The sequence below is a fragment of the Dendropsophus ebraccatus genome, chromosome 3 (assembly GCF_027789765.1).
Source record: "Dendropsophus ebraccatus isolate aDenEbr1 chromosome 3, aDenEbr1.pat, whole genome shotgun sequence".
Classification (NCBI taxonomy): domain Eukaryota; kingdom Metazoa; phylum Chordata; class Amphibia; order Anura; family Hylidae; genus Dendropsophus; species Dendropsophus ebraccatus.
Window position 1 is genome coordinate 33288732 of NC_091456.1, and position 24744 is coordinate 33313475.

At 41.6% G+C, this 24744-nt stretch overlaps 1 protein-coding gene across 1 annotated transcript in view; it reads left to right on the top strand.

Moving 5' to 3' along the window:
- LOC138786425 (sodium-dependent serotonin transporter-like) overlaps window positions 1-24744 on the top strand; it is a 66363-nt gene that overhangs the window by 33628 nt on the left and 7991 nt on the right. The window contains exons 5-10 of the mRNA XM_069963414.1: window positions 3684-3818; window positions 6875-7094; window positions 8539-8677; window positions 12281-12415; window positions 17614-17717; window positions 20631-20758. Coding sequence (XP_069819515.1) covers window positions 3684-3818; window positions 6875-7094; window positions 8539-8677; window positions 12281-12415; window positions 17614-17717; window positions 20631-20758 — 861 coding nt within the window. The remainder of the gene's footprint in view (window positions 1-3683; window positions 3819-6874; window positions 7095-8538; window positions 8678-12280; window positions 12416-17613; window positions 17718-20630; window positions 20759-24744) is intronic.

Here is a 24744-nt window from a genome sequence, read left to right on the forward strand (position 1 = left end):
TTTCTCGACCCAAAATTTGTAATATTTGCATATTTTCATCAAAGAAACATAAAAAAGTTGTTTTTTGTTGGCCTGTGTTATTAGTATAGATAAAGAAGGCTAGTCTAGAGGAAGATGTATTTTTTTCTTTTTTTGGGCTGTGGGGGGAATATTTATAATGAATAACATATTGATCAATCATGGCAATATCAAGGAATTCTATGATGAAATGTGTGGAAAGTCAGAGATAAGTTGTGAAGGTTTGCATTGTTTAGCTACTGTATTTTAAAGTGAATCTGACATATCCAATTCACATTCCAAACTGCTGACACTGTCAGGTCAGGAAGACACATGGTACTGTTATATATTCAGTCGTGCTTCCAGAACGAAGAAAAATGATTTTATTCTCTAGTGAAAAGTGCCAGAGAGGCTTTCCCAAATCCACCCCTTTTAATGAATATTGGGGCTGCACTCTGCCAGGGTTACTGCACCTACTCCCTTCAGTGTACACGTGATAATCCTGTTCTAAAGATTTTTTTATTTTTTTTATTAGGTTCTTAGCAAAATTTGATCAAACAAAATGTGCCATCTGACCATGCTAGGGTGAACCTTGGAGAGATGGTCCTACTCTAGCAATTGCCTTTCTTGGGCACACATTAAGCCTACAAACTGGGTATGAAGGATCCAACTAATCTCTGTTTAAAACACCCACAGGATATGGGTTAAGTACAAGCCATCAGGAGGTAATCAAACCCCCTACACATGTAACACAAAAAGCAGAAATTTGCTAGAACTCCCAACACCTCTTTTCACACTATGCAGTTTGTAGGCTGCTGTGGTAAGTCCTTGCAGGTTGCTGTTACACTTTTTCCTGTTTTTATCACTCCGGCACTAGTCAATGCAGAGCACTGGATGAATATTTATTTGATGGAATGGACTGGCTAGGCAGAATCAGCAGACTAAAGGCATTAGTCAGCGGTAGGTGTTTAGCCAAAGTAAAAGGAAGGAGAAAACATTATGGTTTACAAGAGATGTCAACGCTATAGTAAAGGAAGAAAAAGTAAGTGGTATAAAGTCAGAGGTATAAAGATACTGTGTAGCTGAGAGAGAGAGGGGTATAAAATTAGACAGAAGGAGGCAAAGCAGATAATAAATGCTGCTAAAGCCTCAAAAGAATTGGCAAAATCTGTTAAGGAAGGGAATAAAACCTTCTTCAGATATAATAGTGATAAGAAGAAGAAGAAAAACTGCAGAGTTAGAAAAGTAAGTAATGGGGAGAGTACCTTCACTGAAGGAGATAAGGCGGTCTAATAGCTACTTCTGCTAAGTGTTTGCAGGAGGCTTTCATAATCACAATATGGTTGGACATCTCATTGCCTCCAGTTGTATGGGTTCAGCTCAAGTGTTTTCAGAGGCCGATATTTCTGAGGAACATACTTGTTCAAGGCTAAATAAGTCGATGTTTGTGGATGGAGTCCACCCCAGAGTTCTTTAACAATTCGGAACTGTGATTGCTGCCCTTCTGATGGATCTGTATAATCATTCCTTCCTAACAGGATTTGTTCCTGATGACTGGAGAATCACCAATGTTATACCCATCCACAAGAAGGGTAGTAGAGAAAAGCCTAGTAACTAGAGGCCAGTTAGCTTGACATCTGTAGTTGTAAAAATTATGGAAACACTTCTAAAAATAAAAGATAATTCATCACCTAAAAATCAACAATTTGATGGATCTAAACCAGCATGGCTCTACTGGGGGCAGATCATGTCAGACTAATCTCATTGATTTCCATGTCATAAAAGTTATGGATGAAGGTGATACACTGGATATTGCCTGGACTTCAGCAAAGTTTTGGACATAATCCCTGGATAGTTCAGTGAATTCGTGGATGGCTGACAGATGGATATCAGAGGGTTGTTGTTAATGGTGTATATTCTGAGAAGATACTGGCTACAAGTGGTGGGCCAGAATGGTCTGTTCTGAGACATAGGACAAAGTTTGGTAGGTAAGGTTTGTCTGTTTGCTGATGACACAAAACTGCACAATAGGGTTGATATTCCTGGAACTGTAAGTAATGTGAAAATCATTTAGCTTTATATAAGTTTTTGATAAGTGCTCAAAACAATAATAACTGCAGTTCAATGTTTCCAAATGTAAAATAATACACTTGGGGAGAAGGAATCCTCTATCGGAGTATCATTTTGGCAGCTCTGTATTAAGCAAAGACTTCAGAAGAGAAGGATGTAGGGTACCCACACTTTATCAGGAACCTTGACGTGGTGTGGGGGCTTATGCACTTTGATAAAAATGTAACTAATTCCTGATGTTAGTAGTAAATTGTGCTGAGAAGCAGATGGTCAGTCATATGTTTTGTGGATGTGCTGCCATGTCTATTTTTCTCTACATAGAGTACTAATCATGTATAGCTAGAGGTATAACCAGTAGGAAGAAGGAGATTGTGATCCCGCTGTATAGAGCTCTGGTGAGGCCACATCTGGAATACTGTGTCCAGTTCTGGAGACCTCACCTACAAAAAGATTATGATAAAATAGAACAGGTCCAAAGATGGCTACAAAAATTATTAGAGATAAGCGAACCGGGTTTGAGTCGATCCAAACCCGAACTTTCGGTATTTGATTAGCTGGGGCTGCTGAACTTGGATAAAGCTCTAAGGTTGTCTGGAAAACATGGAAACAGCCAATGACTATATCCATGTTTTCCACGTAGCCTTAGGGCTTTTTCCAAGTTCAGCAGCCACCGCTAATCAAATGCTGAAAGTTCGGGTTCGGATGGACTTGAGCATGCTCGAGGTTCGCTCATCTCTAAAAATTATCAATAGCCTGTAGCATAAAACCTTACGAAAAACTTATCTAAGGGTGCCTTCACACCTACCGGATTCACAGTGGATCTCACTTCTGCGGATTCGAAGCGAGAACCGCTGCGGATCCGGTATCAATTCATCCCTATGATAGCACATATTCGCAGCGGGATTAACATCCTGCGGTGAATATGTGCTTTAACTCCCTGGTGCCCGCAGCCCCGCCGTCGCATCCCCCATCCCCGGCGGCGGCACATCCCCCCCATCCCGGCCACATCCCCCCATCAGCCCATCTCCGGCCCACCGCCGCGAGCATACATTACCTGCTTGGCAGCGCGGCTGCAGTGAGACTCCCGGCTCCGGTCCCGCTCAGCTGATCTGAGCGGAGCCGGGAGCCTCACTGCAGCCGCGCCGCCGAGCAGGTACTGTATGCTCTCGGCGGCAGGATGCGGGCTGGGGGTGGGCTGATGGGGGGATGTGGCCGGGATGGGGGGGATGCGACGGAGGGGCTGCGGGCACCAGGGAGTTAAAGCACATATTCACAGCGGGATGTTAATCCCGCTGCGAATATGTGCTATCATAGGGATGAATTGATACCGGATCAGCAGCGGTTCTCGCTTCGAATCCGCAGAAGTGAGATCCGCTGTGAATCCGGTAGGTGTGAAGGCACCCTAACTCTGTATAATCTGGAGGAAAGAAGGGAAGGGGGGCATGATTGTAACATCTAACTATGTTAAAGGACTAAATAAGGTTCACTTTTTAATGTTTAGAAATCCAATTCCTTTTGTTCCCAACTATGTGCTTTTTCCAGGCAGAAAAAGACAAACTATAGAAAAAAAAAATCTGTATGTTATACTGATAATGATATTTTGCTATCTATTTTAGGAGCATTCCTGATTCCATATACTATTATGGCCCTGTTTGGTGGTGTTCCTCTTTTTTTCATGGAGTTGGTTTTAGGACAGTTTCACAGAACAGGAGCTATCTCCATATGGAAACGCATCTGTCCTATATTCAAAGGTAAACATTTTTGTTTTTACTTTTGGCTCTAGATCTTGCACTGGCTCATGTAATCATACATTTTCACTGAATTTTAACATTACTAGCAATGAGTGTCTAGGCTACAATGAAACAATATTTTATGAAGTTAAAACATGCAAAAATAATACATATTTTAGATGCTAATGCACTTTGACAATAAAACCGAGTGATTGATTGCAATAATTCACAGAACTTATTAAACTAAATGTGCCAGAACTCTGCCTGACTGAATTTAACTTGGTACGGATTTTGAAGTCTGGGGCAGATTTATTAACTGCACCCCTCGCGTACACGTAGGCCATGGTATAGGCGCAGATTTTTTCACTAACCATGTGGTTTGTGCAAAGGTCTGTGCCTTTTCCGTGGTGTAAGCCCTGCTCACTTAATAGGTGGGCAGGGGGCTTGCAAAGGCGGGGAGAAGGCCTTATCCCGTGTCTAATTTATCAGTATTTACGCCTGCAAATAGGCATCAATTATGGAAGAAAGCTACATCTGCTCCGGATTGGGTGTAGATTTCTGTGGCCGCCGGCCTGGCGAATTTACTGAGAGGTGTGCGCCTCTTAGAAAACCCAGTGGACTGCATGGGGGCTGGGCTTTATTTAAAGTATAGAGCTACTGTGTAGTTTGCAGAGCATACCAGCCATGGCTGCAACAGTAGCTTTATAGTGGTGAAAAAGAAATTTTATTATGCTGCGTGAGTCCAGGAAAAGTACAGCAACAGTTCATCTGGGCAGGGGGCCGCCTGTGATTAGTCATGGCTCTCTCCCTGTCAGCATGCTCAGCGGGAATGATAGACGGGCAGAGAGCCCACTAATGGGTCTCTCTGCCTGTCAATCATCCCCGCTGAGTGCGCTGACAGGCAGAGAGCCATGACTAAAAAGCTACTGCTGCAGCCGCAGATGGTGTTCTCGACGAGCTGCACAGTAGCTCTATACTGTGCTGTAGGGAAGCATATCAGCACAATTGAACTGATTGGTTCCCTTTACGAGCGGAGTATGAGTATTTGTCACAGATTTCCCCTATGAGATTAATCTGGTAAAATATGCAGCAAATCAGCTGCATTTCTTCACCGAATCTACAGAATATTCATAATTAAATATGCATCAATATCCACAAGGATTTTCAAACCAATAGTTTTATAAGAGGAGGACACCTCCAGGTAAATCAGGTGGACCTGCAGATGTAGATTTTTGGCATGAATTACACCTCCTAGCATGATAAATCAGGTGCTGAAGAAGTGCTGAATCCGATCGCCGTGCCCGCTAATTAAGTACTTAGAAGCAGCTGTCAAAGTTGACAGCTGCTTCTAAATACTTGCTCATCTCCACACCTGGCGGCGCGATTGCGGGGGGGGGGGGGGGGGGGGGCGGGGGGGTGGGGGGGCGATCCCCGTATCCATCCCGGGCCGGGGTCTGCACCGTAATGGCGCTGATCCCGCCTCGGCATTCTATTGCATTCTATAGAACACTGATCTCATGGATTCATGCAGTATAACTATACTGCATGGATCTCTATGAGAGATCAGAGTGCATATACTAGAAGTCCCCCAGGGGGGCTTCTAGTATATGTGTAAAGTAAAAGAAAAATGTATTTTTAATAACACAAAGCCCCCCCTTTCCCCATTTTATAAATAAAAGTAAATAAATAAATAAACAAACATGTTTGCTATTGCCGCGTGCGTAATTGCCCAAACTATTAATTTATCACATTACTGATCTCACATGGTAAACGGCGTAAGCGTAAAAAAATTCCAAAGTGCAAAATTGCGCATTTTTGGTCGCATCAAATCCAGAATAATTGTAATAAAAAGCGATCAAAAAGTCGTATATGCGCAATCAAGGTACTGATAGAAAGACCACATCATGGCACAAAAAATGACACAGCCCCATAGACCAAAGGATAAAAGCGCTATAAGCCTGGGAATAGAGCGATTTTAAGGAACATATATTTTCTTTAAAAGGTTTTAATTTTTTACAAGCCATCAAATCAAATAAAAGTTATACATGTTACATATCGTTGTAATCGTAACAACTTAAGGAACGTATATAACAAGTCAGTTTTACCCTAGGGCGAACGGAGTAAAAACAACCCCCCCCCCCCCCCCCCCCCCCAATTAAGAAAAATCATTTTTTTATTTTTTTTATTTCACCACACATAATTTTTTTCTGGTTTCCCGGCACATTTTAGGCAAAAATTACATCTGCCATAGCAAAGTACAATTAGTTGCGCAAAAAATAAGGGCTCATTTGGGTCTCTATGTGGAAAAATGCAGGCGCTATGGCCTTATGTACAACACAAACAAGAAAAAGAATGCCATAAACTGAAGAGGGTGGCACATCCAGAGTAAACAGATTATATCCAAAAAATTACGTATAAGAAATATATAAATCTTTATTGATAAATAGAGCAACAGGTGCCTAACAAACTTTTTAAAATCATTTAAAACACACACAACACAAAAGGGACTGTGCAAGATGAACACAGACCCAAAGATACCTCGACATGAACAATTGTAATGACCCCCCCCCCCCCCTCCCCAAATGGTATTATGGAACAGGCTGCTAGGTCAAAAATCAAGTGTGAAATATACAAACCATGATGTGTGAGCCTATATCCTAAGATGTACTAATCAAGGAGTGGCAGAGTGTAAATTCAGCCATATATGGCTAACCATAAAAGAATTTGTATCACTATAAAGGGAGGTCCATGTCGAGGTCCACTGAACCCCACGCGTTCTGTCTCAGCACCGAGACTCAGCACCGGTTCGTGACGTCATCTTTTTTTAGAGAATCTGAAGTCTCCCTGATCTACTAAATTAAGGGAAATAGCCCTATATGTGCATTTGCCATAATTAATGTACATTAGAAACTTGTCTAACTTTCCGTAAGTAATAACATATTAAAAAATAGTTTTAGCCGGACTTCTCCTTTAAAGCCCCAAATATCTGTCATGAAAAGGTTTAAAAGGCAAAATCATATTTCATGTTTCGTAAAGTGCTTTTACTTATAATATAATCAGTGCTTCTTTATTTCTAGGCATTGGATATGCAATATGCATCATTGGACTGTACGTGTCTTTCTACTACAATACCATAATTGCCTGGGCATTGTACTATCTCTACTCCTCTTTTTCAACAACCTTGCCATGGACAAGTTGTGACAACCCCTGGAATACAGTAAACTGCACTAATTACTTTGGAAAGAGTAATATTACTTGGACAAATTACTCCAAATCTCCTGCTGAAGAGTTTTATACGTAAGTGCATGTAAGTGGATTTAACTTAGATGATGTAGATAGTATAATATTATTGAGACTAATGCTGCGATTACACAAAACGATTATCGTTCAAATTTTCGCGATAACGATCGCATTTGAGTGATAATCGGCTCGAGTAAACACAGCAAACGATCAAGGGACAAGCGAGAAATCGTTCATTTTGATCTTTCAACATATTTTCAAATCATCGTTGGTCGCTCGCTAAAAATTCGCAGATCGCTTTGTGTAAACAGTCTTTCACCGATTTACCCTACGTGTGATGATCACAATAACAAATTTTCCAAATGATATATCGTCCCGTCTAAACGCTGATCGTTATAAAAAAATACATCATTACTTTGAAATTGTTAATCGTTCGATTGGGCCAATTATCGCTCTGTGTAAACGCAGCATAACTGGCATCACTTGTCAATATGTTGCTGGGAGTGGGCAAAGTCTTTGAGTATTCACAGCACTGTAATGAAGCATCCGTGCGGTTGCTTGATTACAGTCCAGAGAGTATTCAAACAGTTTCCCAATAGCATATTGACAGATGATGACATGCGGGGGGAATATTCCACGTCAGACCTTCCACGGAGATGAAACATGTGTATAAGGCCTAAGAGCCCTTTCACACTTCAGAAAACAGAAATTATGAGTGGAATAATGCAGGTGATGCAGTTATTGTGCTAAGGAACAACTTTTAAACTTGCAGCCCTGTGTCAAATTGGCGTGGCCTAGAGTACCCATGCCCTAGGCCTGCACCATCTCTCTGTCCCTCCTCCTCTTCACCATTAGGAATGCCCCTAGAACAATTTCACCTTTTCATCACCTGTCTGAACACTGCACATGTGCTGGATCGTTAAGGCACCTGTGCAGTGTTCAGACAGGTGATGTATAGGAAAAATCTGCCCGGGGGCGTTCCTAATTATGAGAAGGGACTGAGGGGCGTCGCAATCCTAGTTCATGCATAGTCTAGGCCACGCCAATTTAACACAGGGCTGCAAGTTTAAAAGTAGTTTTTTAGTACAATAACTGCATCACCTTCCAAACAGACCCCAGGACAGATCTTGGATTAAAAGCAGCTATCCGACGGTACAAGCGGTTTGGGGGAATCAGATTGTGGGTACAGAGTCGCTTTAAATATAGGGTGCCTCCACTCTCCTCTGAAGTTTGACATCTTTCAGCACAGAGCCGTGGAGAGCGGAAAAGCCCTAAACTTAACATTGAGGCAGTGAGGAAGGCGGAATTCCGAGCGGAGTCTGCAGCAGGGATTCCGCTCTGAGTTTCCGCAGTATGAACGGGCCCTAACTCCTGTGTTTTTTTTATATCACCATGTCCTATTTATTATTTTATTCATTAAATTACCACATGTTAAGCAAAAAATATATAGTTTTTAGTTTTCTTGCAAATGTCTAAATTGTTTACCTTCCTATTCTTGCAGGAGACATGTATTGGGCATACATGAAGCAGATGGTTTAGATCATGTTGGAGGATTGAGGTTGCAGCTCCTTGTCTGTTTATTTCTCATCTTTACTATAGTTTACTTCAGTTTGTGGAAGGGAGTGAAAACATCTGGAAAGGTAAGTAGGGTCTTTTACCTCTTCCTTATCTTCTTTCCAGTTATCTTACAGTGACATAAGTGGCCTAAAATATTGTATGGGAACATGGCCTTCTGGGAAAACAAGTACACTGTAGTTACTTCTAAGACCAAATTACTAGGGATTCTGTGTAAAAAGGTTTATATATTGCATGAGACCACAGGGCAATTAATCAGCCTGGGCCATTAGCAAATGTAATATACTGCTATAGATGATTGGCAAATGATTTTTACACTTGTTCAAAGACAACAGTCAGCCAACTAGCAATCTCTTTTTGATCTTGATGATAAGTTGCAATAGTAGTTAGAAAAAACTCCACAGTCTCACACTGATATTGTATAGTGAGTGAACATCTAAAGTTCCAACAAGATAGCCCACTAAGATTTTTTAAACTATGAGTAGTATCCTTCAGGTAATCTGGAAATTCTCTTACACAGCTCTGTAAGGGTCCTATTACATGGCCCGATCATAAACTGCTAGATCTGCGCTCATTTACCAAGTAATTACACGGGCAGACTATAGGGCAGCAAGGGCTGCACGGACATCGTTAGCGATGTCCGTGCAGCCCTTTCCTTTAGTGTGAAATAGTAAAGTATTAACTTACCATAACATGTTCCCTGGCGTCCATGGGCCTTTCCCGGTGTCCTTGTAGGCCTTCCAGGGTGTCTGCAGCGTTGCCTTCTGTTCCAGTCTCTACACTGAATGGCTGCCGGACGCTCAGCCAATCAATGGCCACAGCCTGTCTTGGCTAGTGATTGGCTGAGTGGCCGTGGCCTGTCAGTGCAGAGACCGGAATAGAAGGGAGCAGAAGGCAGAGTTGCAGAGACCAGGGAACGCCTCAGAGGACATTACGGAACGTGGTAAGGTAGGTTAATACTTTATTATCTTACAGTATGATTATTAACCGTTGGCCACACATCGCTATTACATGTAGCGATGAACACCCAACGCCCTATGATTTTAGGTCTGGACCTAAGAAAACGATTAGCCGATGGCTAATTGGAGCATGAGCACATCTGAATGTGCCCGCATTCCAATTACAAAGAAGTGATGTTCACCTGGCCAGTACCAGCCGGGTTGAACATTTCAGACAGCGGCCATTCTGTGACATGGCCGTGTCACAGAATGGCCGCTGTTTTACCATGTCTGAACATGGCCCAAGATCTGTGATTGAGCTGTTAGATATCTATCTGTTTTATATTGGGTTTCTCAATCAGGGTTGTTTTCTAGTAGACATGCCTGCTGGCTATAGGCTACAGCAGTGTTCAAGGGTGTAAGTAGGGCTCCAGGGAAAATTTTAGCACAAAAAAAAATACACATATATATTGTTATCATAGATAAGACAATTTTCTATGCATGATGATACTGTATCTGCAACAAAAGTATGCAAGGAGAAAATATTAGCACCATACGTTACTACCATACTGTAACTGAACAAACCTACCATACCAAGAGCAATATTTCCAATAAAACCAGTATACAAGGTGCAGATATTATCACCATTCATGTTAACGCCATAGCAAGATCCAGTATGTAAGGAACAGCACTGTGGAGTAAAACAAATATAGGATGCACAAGCAAGGAAGCTGACTCCAAGAATCCAATTACAAGCTACATCAAAGAAAGGAACAGCACTAGTTTTGACAAGACCTGTCAAACACTTTGGGTTCGGCAACATTCTCTGAATCCCAATAATCGGCATTTGATTCCCAGCCGCTGCAGATGTTGGATGCCACCCTAGGAAGTTCCGGAAAACAGAGATATAGCCATAACACATAGCCAAATTTTCTTGACAGCCATATGGGTACATCAAACCTCTGCATCTGCAGGGAATCAAATGTCGATTATTAGGGTTCAAAGAGCGTTGCCGAATCTGAACAGTTTAACAGGTCAGCTCAACACTAAAATGCTCCAACAGTGACTGGCAACATTATGGTCCTTCATTAGGACCTTTCCCAAGCCCATAAAGGACTGCAACATTATTTTGATCAATAAACACAGTTGATTTGACAGAAGAGTTTATGGACTTCCTTTGATGCTACCATGATACTGTTACTGACCAAATCCAGTATACCAAATCCGTTTAATTTTAACTTACCGCAGCCAGTACTAACAGTAATACCACTATATTAGTAAATTATATATCTTGGGATTTAGTTTTAATGCAGTTTTCTGATACCAAAATACCGTCTTTTTTTCAGTTTTTAATAGGCAAAGCCGTAAACGGATTCAGCAGTGTGGAGTCTTTGTTTAGGCTGGGTTCACACTGCATTTTTGTTAAAGGGGTAGTGCAGCGCTAAACATTTATTCACAAAATAACACCCATTACAAAGTTATACAACTTTGGGCTATGTTCACACTACGTATATGTACGGCCACATATTTTCACGGCCGGACATATACGTGTTAAACTCCGGCCGGGGATGTATGTAAGTTGCGGCCGGCTACGTACGGTCCGCGAACTTGCGCCCATAGTCTACTTACGCTTCCCGAGCGCCCTACGTAGCAATCTGACAGCGGTCTTTTACTTGGAAATCTTCGCCTAGCCCCGGACACCCCACAGAACCTTTTGGATCGGCAAAGAAAAGTGCAAAAAAGAAGAAATCACCACTACGTACGGGACCGCATGTTACGCTACGGGCGTAAGTTACGGCATTTTCGTCCTCAAACAATGGTCTGGTTCATTTTTCACGGCGCCGCGTACGATCCGGGCGTAAGTTCTTACGTAGTGTGAACTGTGCAGCCGCAGATCATATACTTTCCATTGTACGCAAACTACGTAAATCTCCGGCCGCTTATTCACGGAACGCTACGTCCAGAGACTTACGTAGTGTGAACATAGCCTTGTAGTGTGTGTTAGTACGTGAATGGCCCCTTCCCCGTGTTTCCCTCCACCCATGCTAGACCCGGAAGTGTTGGTGCATTATACCGCATTCGTGTCAACCCCCGTCCGAGATCTTGTGACAATGACGTCGTCTTCGGGAGGCCGCCCGAACCGCTCCATCCGTCCCTCATGCTGGCCCCCCTGTGCCGCGTCATCAGCTGCTCAGCCGCGATTGGCTGAGCATAACTGTAAGTATGCACCAACACTTCCGGGTCTAGCGTGGGTGGGGGGGGGAACACGGGGAAGGGGGCCATTCACTAACATAACACACATTAAAAAAGTTGTATAACTTTGTAATGTGTGTTATTTTGTGAATAAATGTTCAGCGCCGCACTACCCCTTCAATGTTTGCCATATACAATAGAGTCTACATGTAGTTGACTACATTTTTCTATACAGTAAAATTACATGTACTGTAATAGATACAGTGAAAAGAAAAAATATGTGTAAACTGCATATTCCTTTGGAATCCATTTCTGGCTTTGGATAAATTACTGATTAAAAAATTGCCACAGAAGCTTGCTGGCCTAAGTACAACATTTGATGTAAAGTTTATAATAGGCAGACAGTGACCTACCAATAGAGAACTGAAAAAATGTCTCGATGTTTGTGTCATAGAAAAAACTGCTGTGAAGAGTGTGAACGAAAGAGAAATGGTCCTGTAAAATGTCTACAGTTACACCCCGGGCTTTGCCTTCCAGGTAGTATGGGTGACAGCGACTCTTCCCTATGTGGTCCTTTTCATACTCCTGATCAGAGGGGCTACGCTGCCTGGAGCATGGAGAGGGATCCTGTTTTACCTGAGACCAAACTGGCAGAAGTTGACAGACACTGCAGTAAGTAACAAAATGTTGATATACTGGCATACAGTACTCAAACTGCTCCAATATTAAAATTCTGCTCCTGAGCTCACCCACTTGCCCTTCATCCAGTCTTGTAGTCTTTTGTAAAGCCAAGAAACAACACTCTACAGATCGCACACAGTGACACTGACAAAGTGCAGCTGTTATCAGTGTCACTCTGTGTGTGAGTGGGTTGCCTCTTTTATGCCACCTGCCCGAGTGTGAATGGGTAGTGAAAGTATTGTGTATAGTTTGAGGCAGATGAAATAAAATCCAGCACTCGACAATATCAGTAGAAGGCTCAGCTTTATTTCACATGTATCGTGGAGCAGGGAGGGGATTATGGGGCAGAATGTGATCCCTGGTGCAACAGCTGTTTCAAGCATTCAGCCCTTCTTCCAGCCAGAAATATGCGTCATATGAAAAGGGGTGTGTTTAATACAGACGAGTAAGTGCCCGGGACATAATCATTACTATAAGCATTTACCTGTCTTATTAAACACACCTCCTTCCCTATGACGCATATTCCTGGCCAGAAGAGGGAATAAATGGTGTATTCTTTTCAGTCTGACACAGTGCTCTCGGCTGCCACCTCTGTCCATGTCAGGAACTGGAAAGAAGACTTGAGATTTTTTAATAGAAGTAAATTACAAATCTCTGGCACCAGTTGATTTGAAAGAATTTTTATTTTTTGCTGAACTACCCCTTTAATGTCAACACTGTAATGTAATATGCTTTTAGCTGACTACATAAAAGATTTGAATGAACTGTTCAATACATGTTCGAAATTTATATTACTAAGTGAAATGGGTTAAGAACAATGCATGTTTCTAATTTAGTGGGACTTTTTTCTGCCATTCCATAGTTGGACTGAATCTGTAACTTGTGTCAAGTAAATGTTATAAAATACCTTGTATGTGTATCGTACATAATATGGGAGAAAGTTACATGTCTTTGAGACATGAAATGCTTTATACCCCTGTAACCTGATGAGACAGAATAACACAAAAGCTAATAAGATTCACTCCTATTGAGCCCTATGCCTGCTTATGTACTGGCAGCTGGTTTCACATCAGACATGCTTGTATTTGCAGAATTTATTAGATCAGAGATGTGAATAGTAAATATTGCATTGTAATGTCCCATGTAGAGGCAAAGGAAGCCCTTGGAAATGTAAATGTTTCATTCAATTACGCATCTCATTTTTCTCAATATAGTATTAATGCATTCTCCTCTGTATTGCAAATCATAAATTACAATAGACTTCCTGTCTGTAATTACAGACCAGGGATCTCTTTAAAATTTGAAATTCAATCAATCCTATACTTTCTAATTATAATGTTAAGTGACATCCACATCTAGGTAAGATCTGATCTAATTGTATTTATGTTTACCGAATCTATCTATCTATCTATCTATCTATCTATCTATCTATCTATCTATCTATCTATCTATCCATATATGTGTGTGTGTGTGTTATATGGGTGCATAACGTGATGCCAGTATTTACAATAAATGACAGCTGCAGTCTATGATTGGTTACTGCAGTGATTTGCTTTACAGTATCTCATCACTGCTGCAATATAAGTTGAGACTGATGAGAAATCACAGGACCATTTGTTCTGGAGAGCTGGACAGGTTATTATGGGCTTTTTTAACCATTTGAAGCCCCAAATGACCCAGTGGACTGCGCCAATTTTCAGTTTTGCGTTTTCATTTATTCCTCCTCCCATTCTAAGATCTCTAGCACTTTCATATTTTTTATTTACAGGGCCATGTAAGGGATTGTTTTTGTCCGGGAATAGGTGTACTATGTAATGGTGTCTTTCTTTTTACCATAACATGTATGATGGAACCCCAAAAATATTATTTATGAAAATATAAATTGGAAAAAAGGATGCAATATGGTAATTTGGGGGGGGGGGTTCCTGTGTCTACGCAATGCACTATACGGTAAAAGCGACATGATACCATTATTCTACAGGTCAGTCCGAACATAACCATATACAGATTTTTCAGTTTTTTGTTTTTTTTTTAAATTGAAATCCTTTTTTTTTTTTTGCAAATAGTTATTAATAAAATGGTCCTTTTGTGACTCTTATAACGGTTTTAGTTTTACACCTATGGGGCTGAATGGGGTGTCATTTTTTGCGCCATGATCTCTTCTTTTTATTTATACCATATTTGTATAGATTGGACGTTTTGATCACTTTTAATAAACTTTTTTATACATAATGTGACAAAAAAATTGGTAATCCTGGCGCTTCTTTTCCTCTTTTCGTTTGTTATATTTTAATACATCAGACAATTACGCATGCTACAGTATATAATTTGTTCATTTATTTATTTTTATATGTTTTATTTCTCAAATGGGAAAGGGGGGTGATTTTAACTTTTATTGGGGGAGGGGCTATTTAAGTCCCCTTGGGGGACTTTTACATACAATTATTACATAACATACACTGTATAATGCTATGCCACAGGCATAGCATTGATCAGTGTAATTGGCGTTTTGCTGATTGAGCCTGCCTGTGGCAGACTCAATCAGCAAAGCGCCAATTGGACCACACGGAGGGAGGTAAGAGACCTTCGGCGATCTGTTAAAGTGATCGGGACCCCCGCAGTCACACTGTCACTTACACTTAAACACCACGGTCGCACTGCGGAAGTACCCAAAGCCTCTGTCATTCTTCCGAAGCTCTCTCGGCAGCCGAGCATCTCTGAGCTTCTTTAATAAGACACTCGGCTGCTTGGGAGAGCTTCGGGGATCCCCGGCGCAGTCAGTGTATGTCACACTGCCTGCGCCGGGAACAGGACAGGAGGCGCGCGAAGGCTTGGAACGGGCCCCAGGTAAGTTAACTGTTAGTTTTTTTAATTTAGCTGCAGTTAACCCCTGCCTGACCACAGCAGGGCTGCGGTCAGGCAGGGGTTACCATTTTCCGGTGTTTAAAGGGGTAGTGCGGCGGTAAAAAATTATTCACAGAATAACACACATTACAAAGTTATACAACTTTGTAATGTATGTTATGTCTGTGAATGGCCCCCTTCCCCGTGTCCCACCACCCCCACCCGTGTACCCAGAAGTGTAGTGCATTATACATTACCTGATCTGTGTCGCGCCCGTCCGCCATCTTGTGCCAAACGTCATCTTCGGCCGTCCGGCCCGAACACCTTCGATCTTCCCGAGTGCCGGCCGCCCTCTTTCGCGTCATCAGTTGCTCAGCCGCGATTGGCTGAGCATAACTGTGCTGAGCATAACTGTGCCAATCGCGGCTGAGCAGCTGATGACGCGAAAGAGGGCGGCCGGCACTCGGGAAGATCGAAGGTGTTCGGGCCGGCCGGCCGAAGATGACGTTTGGCACAAGATGGCGGACGCGTGTCGGCACGGATCAGGTATGTATAATGCACTACACTTCCGGGTACACGGGTGGGGGTGGTGGGACACGGGGAAGGGGGCCATTCACAGACATAACATACATTACAAAGTTGTATAACTTTGTAATGTGTGTTATTCTGTGAATAATTTTTTACCGCCGCACTACCCCTTTAAGGTGAGCCCGTGACAATCTTCTTGAAAGTCAGGGGTCATCTTATACGCCGGAAAATACTGTATGCCAAAAAGAAGGTCAGTACCATTAAAACCATATTATGTTCAAAAGTTTTGATTTATTACTACTGATTTATTTTCATATACAATTATTTTGATGTATATCAAGAGGAAAGAAGTTATTGAAGCCTTCATGCACAGCAGATACTACTGAGGTAGTCTCATGATAAAAATGTGTTTATAACTCAGCCTAAGGACTCTGCATTTCCCCTCGCTACTGCAGGGCATGAATTCATGTCATAGCTGCTTGGCATATGTTCAGCTGACACATCCTGCTAAAGAATTGACCACTAAAGGATTATTCATCCACAATGTAAACACACCCTTATAAAAAGGGTTGTGTACATTATATTAGCTGGGAAACTGAGCAATTACAGCATTCTACATGATACTAAAAATTTTAATCAGTTTTTATTCATGTGGATTCCACCAAAAGGAGATAGAGATGAGCGAATTTACAGTAAAACACAAAGCAAATCACTTTGGCTTATCAGCCTGCTGCCTTTGAAATCCATGCTCCTCTGCTCCAGCTGCCTGGAAATGCTGGATCCAGTCCTGGGAAACTGGTAGAAGGGAAAGAGCAGTATGGAGCGGCATGGACTTGACTGTACTTTTTACTGTACATTCGATCATTTCTAGAGATAATAATTTTTGCTTACAGCATGACAACGGCAACTTCTTCAAAAGTATTTAACGCTTTTACTCACCAAAGTGCTGCCCTCAACACTGTGGCACACAACAACGAATGACTAATGGCAAATTGAGACCTAGGGTGGATTCAGACATCTCAGCAGATTTCACACAGCGAGTTCCTCGCAGTAAAATCCGCCGCAATACTGATTCCTCTTTAAGTCTCTGGCACTCTATTCCCGCAGTGGATTTATATTCTGCTGTGAGAATACCGTGCTATAGACTGGTAAAAGCTAACTACTTAGCTCCCTACACCATGCTTACCTGGCAGTATTACACCAGCATGCTCCTGCATGCTTCTCTGGGTCCCCACATACTGACAGGTAAGCCAAGCCAATCACTGTGCAGTTTTGCTGCAGGCAGTGATTGGCTAAGTGGGCTGTCACTGAGTATGGACCCAGAGAGGCATGTGGGAGTGCGCAGGGGGAACCATGACAGGTAAGGTTGGTGTCGGGAGCTGAGTAGTTAATTTTTACAGTCTATAGCACGATACAGTAAATTGGAAGTCAAGTGGAATGAAAATCTGCTGTGAGAACGGAGTGCCATAGACATTAATAGAAACCAGTATTGTGTAATTCCACCCTCATGCAGCAAATTTCTCCACTGTGAATCTGCCATGGGTTTCTAATGCAAAATTCACATTCTACAAATTTTGTCCTGCAGATTTTGCCCTTTGCACTGCAAAGGGTAAAAATACGTTGAAAGGACTTAAATAATGCATGTGTAAAATCTGAGCTATAGGTCTATTTCTGCACATATTTTGGTTTCATAGCATGTGAATGAGACTAGGTAAAACTTTCTACAAATTTCAGCTACAGGAATATGCTGCATTTATTGCCTGTAATTCCAGACAGAAATACATCTTATCAGCTAATGTAACATGTTTTCTTTCCAGGTATGGATCGATGCCGCAGCTCAGATATTTTTCTCACTGGGGCCTGGATTTGGCGTTCTTCTAGCATTGGCAAGTTACAATCCATTCAACAACAACTGTTACCGGTAGGATTTTACTGTCTGACAATATAAATTTGTTGATTTTTCAAGTATTGCATATTTAGTTACCAGTTTTTTTTTTGTTCCGTGCTCTGGGGGTTCTATGGGGTGATATTAAGCTTACACAATAATTCTTTGTATAGTGTATTGTATATCTTATTATTTTCTGCATTCACTTCTGCCCTTCTTTTATTCCCTCTATAGTTTTGCAGTAATGGATAAATCAATAGATATATCCATAAATAAGTAAGGTTATTTTTTTTTAGAATATATGGGTTTGCACATTTTCAGTGATTTTCTCTTTTTGACTTGTCACAATTGTAATATGCACCCCAATTTTTGTAATTTTGTAGAATAGTTGTGCCCATTCCCTTTTTGCTATTTTTAATAATATAAATTAGTCTGTAATTTATTTTCTAACATTGACACATAAACCTAAGGTTGTGATCACACCACATTGCAGTTGTTGTGATACTGTTACTGTACTGCATAATTTCAATGAATACCACCTAATAAAAAAGTAAGTAAAAGGGAAATACAAAGGACACTATGACAGAGAACTAAAGTTGGGAAAAAAAGAGGCTCATAAATCTAAACTAGAAAATATATAGTGAAGCATTACAAAGTTGGTGGACAACAAACTGGCTAGGGAACTAACAAAGGAGATACTTGCATTGGCACAAACTGTTGCTTTCTTAAAGGTTGTCGAGAGAGCAGACAACGGCTTATGCCTTTTCCTCGTCGGTGCTCACTTTCTTAGATCCTTCGTTTAGAGTAAGGGCCCTATTCCACGATGTAAACGAGTGCCGATCTGCTAGATCGGCGCTCGTTTACTGGGCCTATTACACGGCCCCGATGATCGTTAAGCAAGGGCTGCAGGGACATCATTACCGAGGTCCTTGCAGCAATACATTACCTGTCCGGGCTTCTCCTCCGCTCCGTCTTCCTCCCCGGGTCCCGCGGCGTAGCATCAGCTTTGGTGCGGCCTGACTGAGCTGTCAGACCGCTCAGCCAATCACTGTCCGCGGCGGTCCTGGCCTGTGATTGGCTGAGCGGTCTGACTGCTCAGTCAGTTCGCTCCGGAGCTGCTGATACCGCAAGCGGGACCCGGTGAGGAAGATGGAGTGCAGGAGAAGCCCGGACAGGTAAAGTATGGGGCTGCTTCTCAAATCGTCGGTCGCCGGCGCGCACCGCTATTCCACCGTAGCGATGCGTGGTGGGGGACCGATGATTTTAGGTCTGGCCCTAAATGAACGATCAGCAGATGACACGATCAACGGCTGATCGTTCTCTCTATTTCACCGAGTGATAATCGGCCGAATCTGGCCTATTATCGCTCCCGTGGAATAGGGCCCTAAGCCTTCTGGTTTTCAAAGAGTTTTTTTTTTTTTTTTTTTTCAAAAAAGGTATGCACAAAAGTAGCCTAACATAGGCTTAACTTCAAGGCCAAACAATAGGCCAACATGAGAAAATCAAGGCAGAAGCCATAAGAATAGCAAAAAATATAAGAAGCAACATTATAAAATTACCATATTAAATTAACATTTTGTAATTCGTCCTGGTCAGGTCCTATGCAAGAACTTTCTATCCACAGCAAACATTACATCAAAGAACCAACAAAGAACATGCAACTATACATTCCCGACACTACACACAAACATCCACAAGACAAGGGGAAAAAAGAAAAAAAAGGGGGGGGGGTGGTTGCAATCATCCGATATCGTGGAGACACAGTGAAGGTACTGGACATCCTGAGCGGGCATTCTTTCCCATGTCCCGGAGGGAAAGGGAGAGGAAAAAAATTTCAGCGCCAGTACTGTTGTACTCCTACCTACAATTGTACATCTTACCTACGATTCTGCACTATGGAGTGCTGTCTGTATTTTCTATTCTAGATGTCTTGCTCGAAGACTCAGTTATGATCCAGTTTGAACTTTTAGGCTGATGTCTTGATGTGTTATTGCTTCAGTATTTCGGGATTACATTCCTTACTCTTGATGTAATTTTTTTTCTGGAGTGTACTTGTCCCCTTTCTTGCAAAACATCAGATAAGAAAAAATTCAAATAAACTAATCTATTTCTGTTTCAACCATATTAAAGGGGTACTCCAGTGAAAAAAAAATGTTTATTTTCAAATCAGCTGCATTCAGAAAGTTATATAGATTTGTAATTTACGTCTATTAAAAAATCTCAAGTCTTCCAGTACTTATCAGCTCGTGTATGTCCTGCAGGAAGTGGTTTATTCTTTCCAGTCTGACACAGTGCTCTTTACTGCCACCTCTGTCCATGTCAGGAACTGTCCAAAGCAGGAAAGGTTTTATTTGGGGATTTGCTACTACTCTGGACAGTTACTGACATGGATAGAGGTGGCAGCAGAGAGCACTGTGTCAGGGCGGGTTCACACTACGGAATTCTCGTGGACAATGTCCGTGGAATTTCGTCCGCTGTCCGCCCGCACATCTGGGCGCCTTTCCGCCGGCCCCATAGACACTATTCTATGGGCCGGCGTATTCCGCTATACGCTGAAAGAAGTGTCATGTCACTTCTTTCAGCGGATCGCAGAATACGCCGGCCCATAGAATGGTGTCTATGGAGCCGGCGGAAAAGCACGTGCCCGTGCGGGCGGACAGCTGACGGAATTCCGTGGACATTGTCCGCGAGAATTCCGTAGTGTGAACCCGCCCTCAGACTGGAGAAAATCCACTATTTTCTGCAGGAAATACAGCAGCTGATAAGTACTGGAAGACTTGAGATTTTTTAATAGAAGTAAATTACAAATCCATATAACTTTCTAAACCAGGTTATTTAAAAGTTAAAAAAAAATTGTGCCCCTTTTGAGTAAAAAGTGTGACATCTTAATTACTAGAACTATTACAGTGACAGGAACCTAACCTTGTATCTACTTTGAATGCCTTTCAGAGATGCTATTATCACCAGTGTGGTTAACTGTTTGACCAGCTTCCTGTCTGGATTTGTAATTTTTACAGTACTGGGTTATATGGCTGAAATGCGTGATGTTGAAGTAGAAGATGTTGCAAAAGACAAAGGTGAACTCAGACATTTCTTCTTTTATTCAATATTATATTGAAAAAAATATTAATGGTTGAAGAGAGTAATTAATTCCAAGATATTTTGGATACAAACTGCACCCCCCCAAAAGAAAAAACAAAAACAAATCACCAATAGAAACAATGAGCCAGCTGAAAATATTTTAAAGCATTATGACGCTTTCTTCAGACACAGATTTTGAAGGTTAAAAGACTCTAACATGCTGTTATGTTTCTATAGCGCCAGGTACGCTGAGACTGGAGGTAATTTTCTTACCTTCATCCTTAGCATTATTTATGTGAAATCTTCAGTTTAATCCATATGTAAATTTGTCAGTTTAGTGCATGGGAGCAGAGTACTGCACTGGTGCACTAATTCTCTCTTGAATCTGGTGCTCATTACTGCAGAGTGCCTGATGAAAATGAAGAGCGGAGGACTCGTCCCCAGTGCACCAAACTGCCCAATTTAAATATTAATCAAATTATAGATTTAACAAATTTTCACACTGAGGATGAAAGTAGGAGAATTGCCTTCATTCTCAGTGCCCCATGCTATGGCTAGTGCTATGGAACCATAACAGCAGATTAGAGGGGTTGTCCAGCGGTCGGCATATTTTCATATAGTGCTGCTGATGCACATAAAACAATAAACATGTCCTTACCTTTGCACAGTCTGTCTGTGTCCTTCTCTGGTGTCGCCTGTGTCCCCCACTGACTGCAGTGACAAACTCTTCTCGAGAGTGACAGTCTGCTTAGCCAATCAATGGCCACGGAGCTGTCCCGTCTCAGTCAGTAACCAAAGCACCACAGACAGATAAGGATAACATGTTTATTGTTTTATATGCATCAGCAGCAATATATTAAGAAAGGCCGACCACCGGACAATCCCTTTAACCCTTAAGGACACATGACGTACCCACATGCCATTGCGTCCTTAGGGGAGGTAAAAGAGGGGTCATGCCGTGACCCTGCTCTGAACTATGTGGCTTTCGGCTGCTATCAGCTCCCAGCTAATTAGCCATTTACTTGCAGCTGTCAATGCTGCTGATCCCGGCTCAGCACTTGATTACTATGGGCTCCAAAAGCCGATAGTAATGGAGCACTGATCTCATAGATCAATACAGTACATATGTTTGATAAATAAAAAATCTCATTACATAATAAAAATTGAAATCACCCCCTTTTTCCCATTTACAAAAAATATATACATACACTACCGTTCAAAAGTTTGGGGTCACCCAAACAATTTTGTGTTTTCCATGAAAAGTCACACTTATTCACCACCATACGTTGTGAAATGAATAGAAAATAGAGTCAAGACATTGATAAGGTTAGAAATAATGATTTGTATTTGAAATAATATTGTTTTTACATCAAACTTTGCTTTCGTCAAAGAATCCACCTTTTGCAGCAATTACAGCATTGCACACCTTTGGCATTCTAGCTATTAATCTGTTGAGGTAAGCTGGAGAAATTGCATCCCAAGCTTCTAGAAGCAGCTCCCACAAGTTGGATTGGTTGGATGGGCACTTCTGGCGTACCATACGGTCAAGCTGCTCCCACAACTGCTCAATGGGGTTCAGATCTGGTGACTGCGCTGGCCACTCCATTACTGATAGAATACCAGCTGCCTGCTTCTGCTGTAAATAGTTCTTGCACAATTTGGAGGTGTGTTTAGGGTCATTGTCCTGTTGTAGGATGAAATTGGCTCCAATCAAGCGCTGTCCACTGGGTATGGCATGGAGTTTCAAAATTGAGCGATAGCCTTCCTTATTCAGAATCCCTTTTACCCTGTACAAATCTCCCACCTTACCAGCACCAAAGCAACCCCAGACCATCACATTACCTCCACCATGCTGAACAGATGGCGTCAGGCATTCTTCCAGCATCTTTTCATTTGTTCTGCGTCTCACAAACGTTCTTCTTTGTGATCCAAACACCTCAAACTGGGATTCATCCGTCCACAACACTTTTTTCCAGTCTTCCTCTGTCCAATGTCTGTGTTCTTTTGCCCATCTTAATCTTTTTCTTTTATTGGCCAGTCTCAGATATGGCTTTTTCTTTGCCACTCTGCCCTGAAGCCCAAAATCCCGCAGCCGCCTCTTCACTGTAGATGTTGACACTGGTATTTTGCGGGTACTATTTAATGAAGATGCCAATTGTGGACCTGTGAGGCGTCTGTTTCTCAAACTAGAGACTCTAATGTGCTTATCTTCTTGCTTAGTTGTGCAACGCGGCCTCCCACTTCTTTTTCTACTCTGGTTAGAGCCTGTATGTGCTGTTTTCTGAAGGGAGTAGTACACACCGTTGTAGGAAATCTTCAATTTCTTAGCAATTTCTCGCATGGAATAGCCTTCATTTCTAAGAACAAGAATAGACTGTCGAGTTTCAGATGAACGTTCTATTTTTCTGGCCATGTTGAGCGTTTAATTTACCCCACAAATGTGATGCTCTAGAAACACAATCTGCTCAAAGGAAGGTCAGTTTTGTAGCTTCTGTAAGGAGCTAGACTTTTTTCAGATGTGTGAACATGATTGCACAAGGGTTTTCTAATCATCAATTAGCCTTCTGAGCCAATGAGCAAACACATTGTACCATTAGAACACTGGAGTGATAGTTGCTGGAAATGGGCCTCTATACACCTATGTAGATATTGCACCAAAAACCATACATTTGCAGCTACAATAGTCATTTACCACATTAGCAATGTATAGAGTGTATTTGTTTAAAGTTAGGACTAGTTTAAAGTTATCTTCATTGAAAAGTACAGTGCTTTTCCTTCAAAAATAAGGACATTTCAATGTGACCCCAAACTTTTAAACGGTAGTGTACATATTTGGTATTGCCTACTGCAGAATCACTCAAAGTGTCACTGTCATTATAACTTTTGAAATCTAAGTCAACAGCAGATGTGAAATGAAGCAAGTTTGCAATATACATTCATTATTTTTTGCTATAAAACAAAGCTGAACTTACCAGAAATCCAGGTCCAATCTCCAATCTTAGGGTGCCTTCACACCTACCGTATCGCAGTAGAAAATCCGCTGCGAATCCGCAGCAGATTTAACTAAATGAATGAACACAGCACTAAATCCGCACTTACAAATCTGCTGCGAATCCGCAGCGGATTTGACAGTGCGTATTTAATGCTGTGTTCATTCATTTAGTTAAATCTGCTGCGGATCTGCTGCGGATTCGCAGCGGATTTTCTACTGCGATACGGTAGGTGTGAAGGCACCCTTAAGGCAGATTTTCTAACTAGTGCTGGTTGAAAAAAACAGACTAAACACAGGAATTCCGGCCAGTACAGAAAGTCACGGCTCAATATGTCCATCAATAACACGACTGCCTTCTCTCTGTGAGTGCTCAGATGGCTTAAAATACACAGGACTTCCTGTTTTCTGACTGTTTCCTGTTTTTTGAGAAAAAACTCAGAAAACAGGAAGTGCCGTGTTTGCCATAACTTAAAAAATAATAATGAATGTATAATGCAAACTTGCTTTATATCACGATATATAATGGCAGTGTCACTTTAAATTATTACATTCCTGTTCTCACATGGTAAACAGCATAAGCGCAAAAAAACGCCAAAATTGCAGATTTTTAGTCACATAAAATCCAGAAAAATTGTTAGAAAGTACAGATCATGGCACAAAAAAAATAACACCTCATATAGCCACACAGACCAAAAAGTAAAAATTTTTTAAGGTTTTAATTTTTTAAAAGCCTCCAAATATAATAAAAGTTACCTTTTTGCTTTATCGTACTGACTTGAAGAACATGGCTAACATGTCAGTTTTACCCTAGGGAAAAAAGGCATAAACATGACCCCCCCCCCCCCCCCCCCCCCCACACACACACACACACACACACACACACACACACACACACATGAAATAGAAGAAGTTTTTCTTTTATTTCACATCGCAAATTATTTTTCCAGCATATTGTATAGAAAAATTAAGTCTGTAATTGCAAAGTACAAT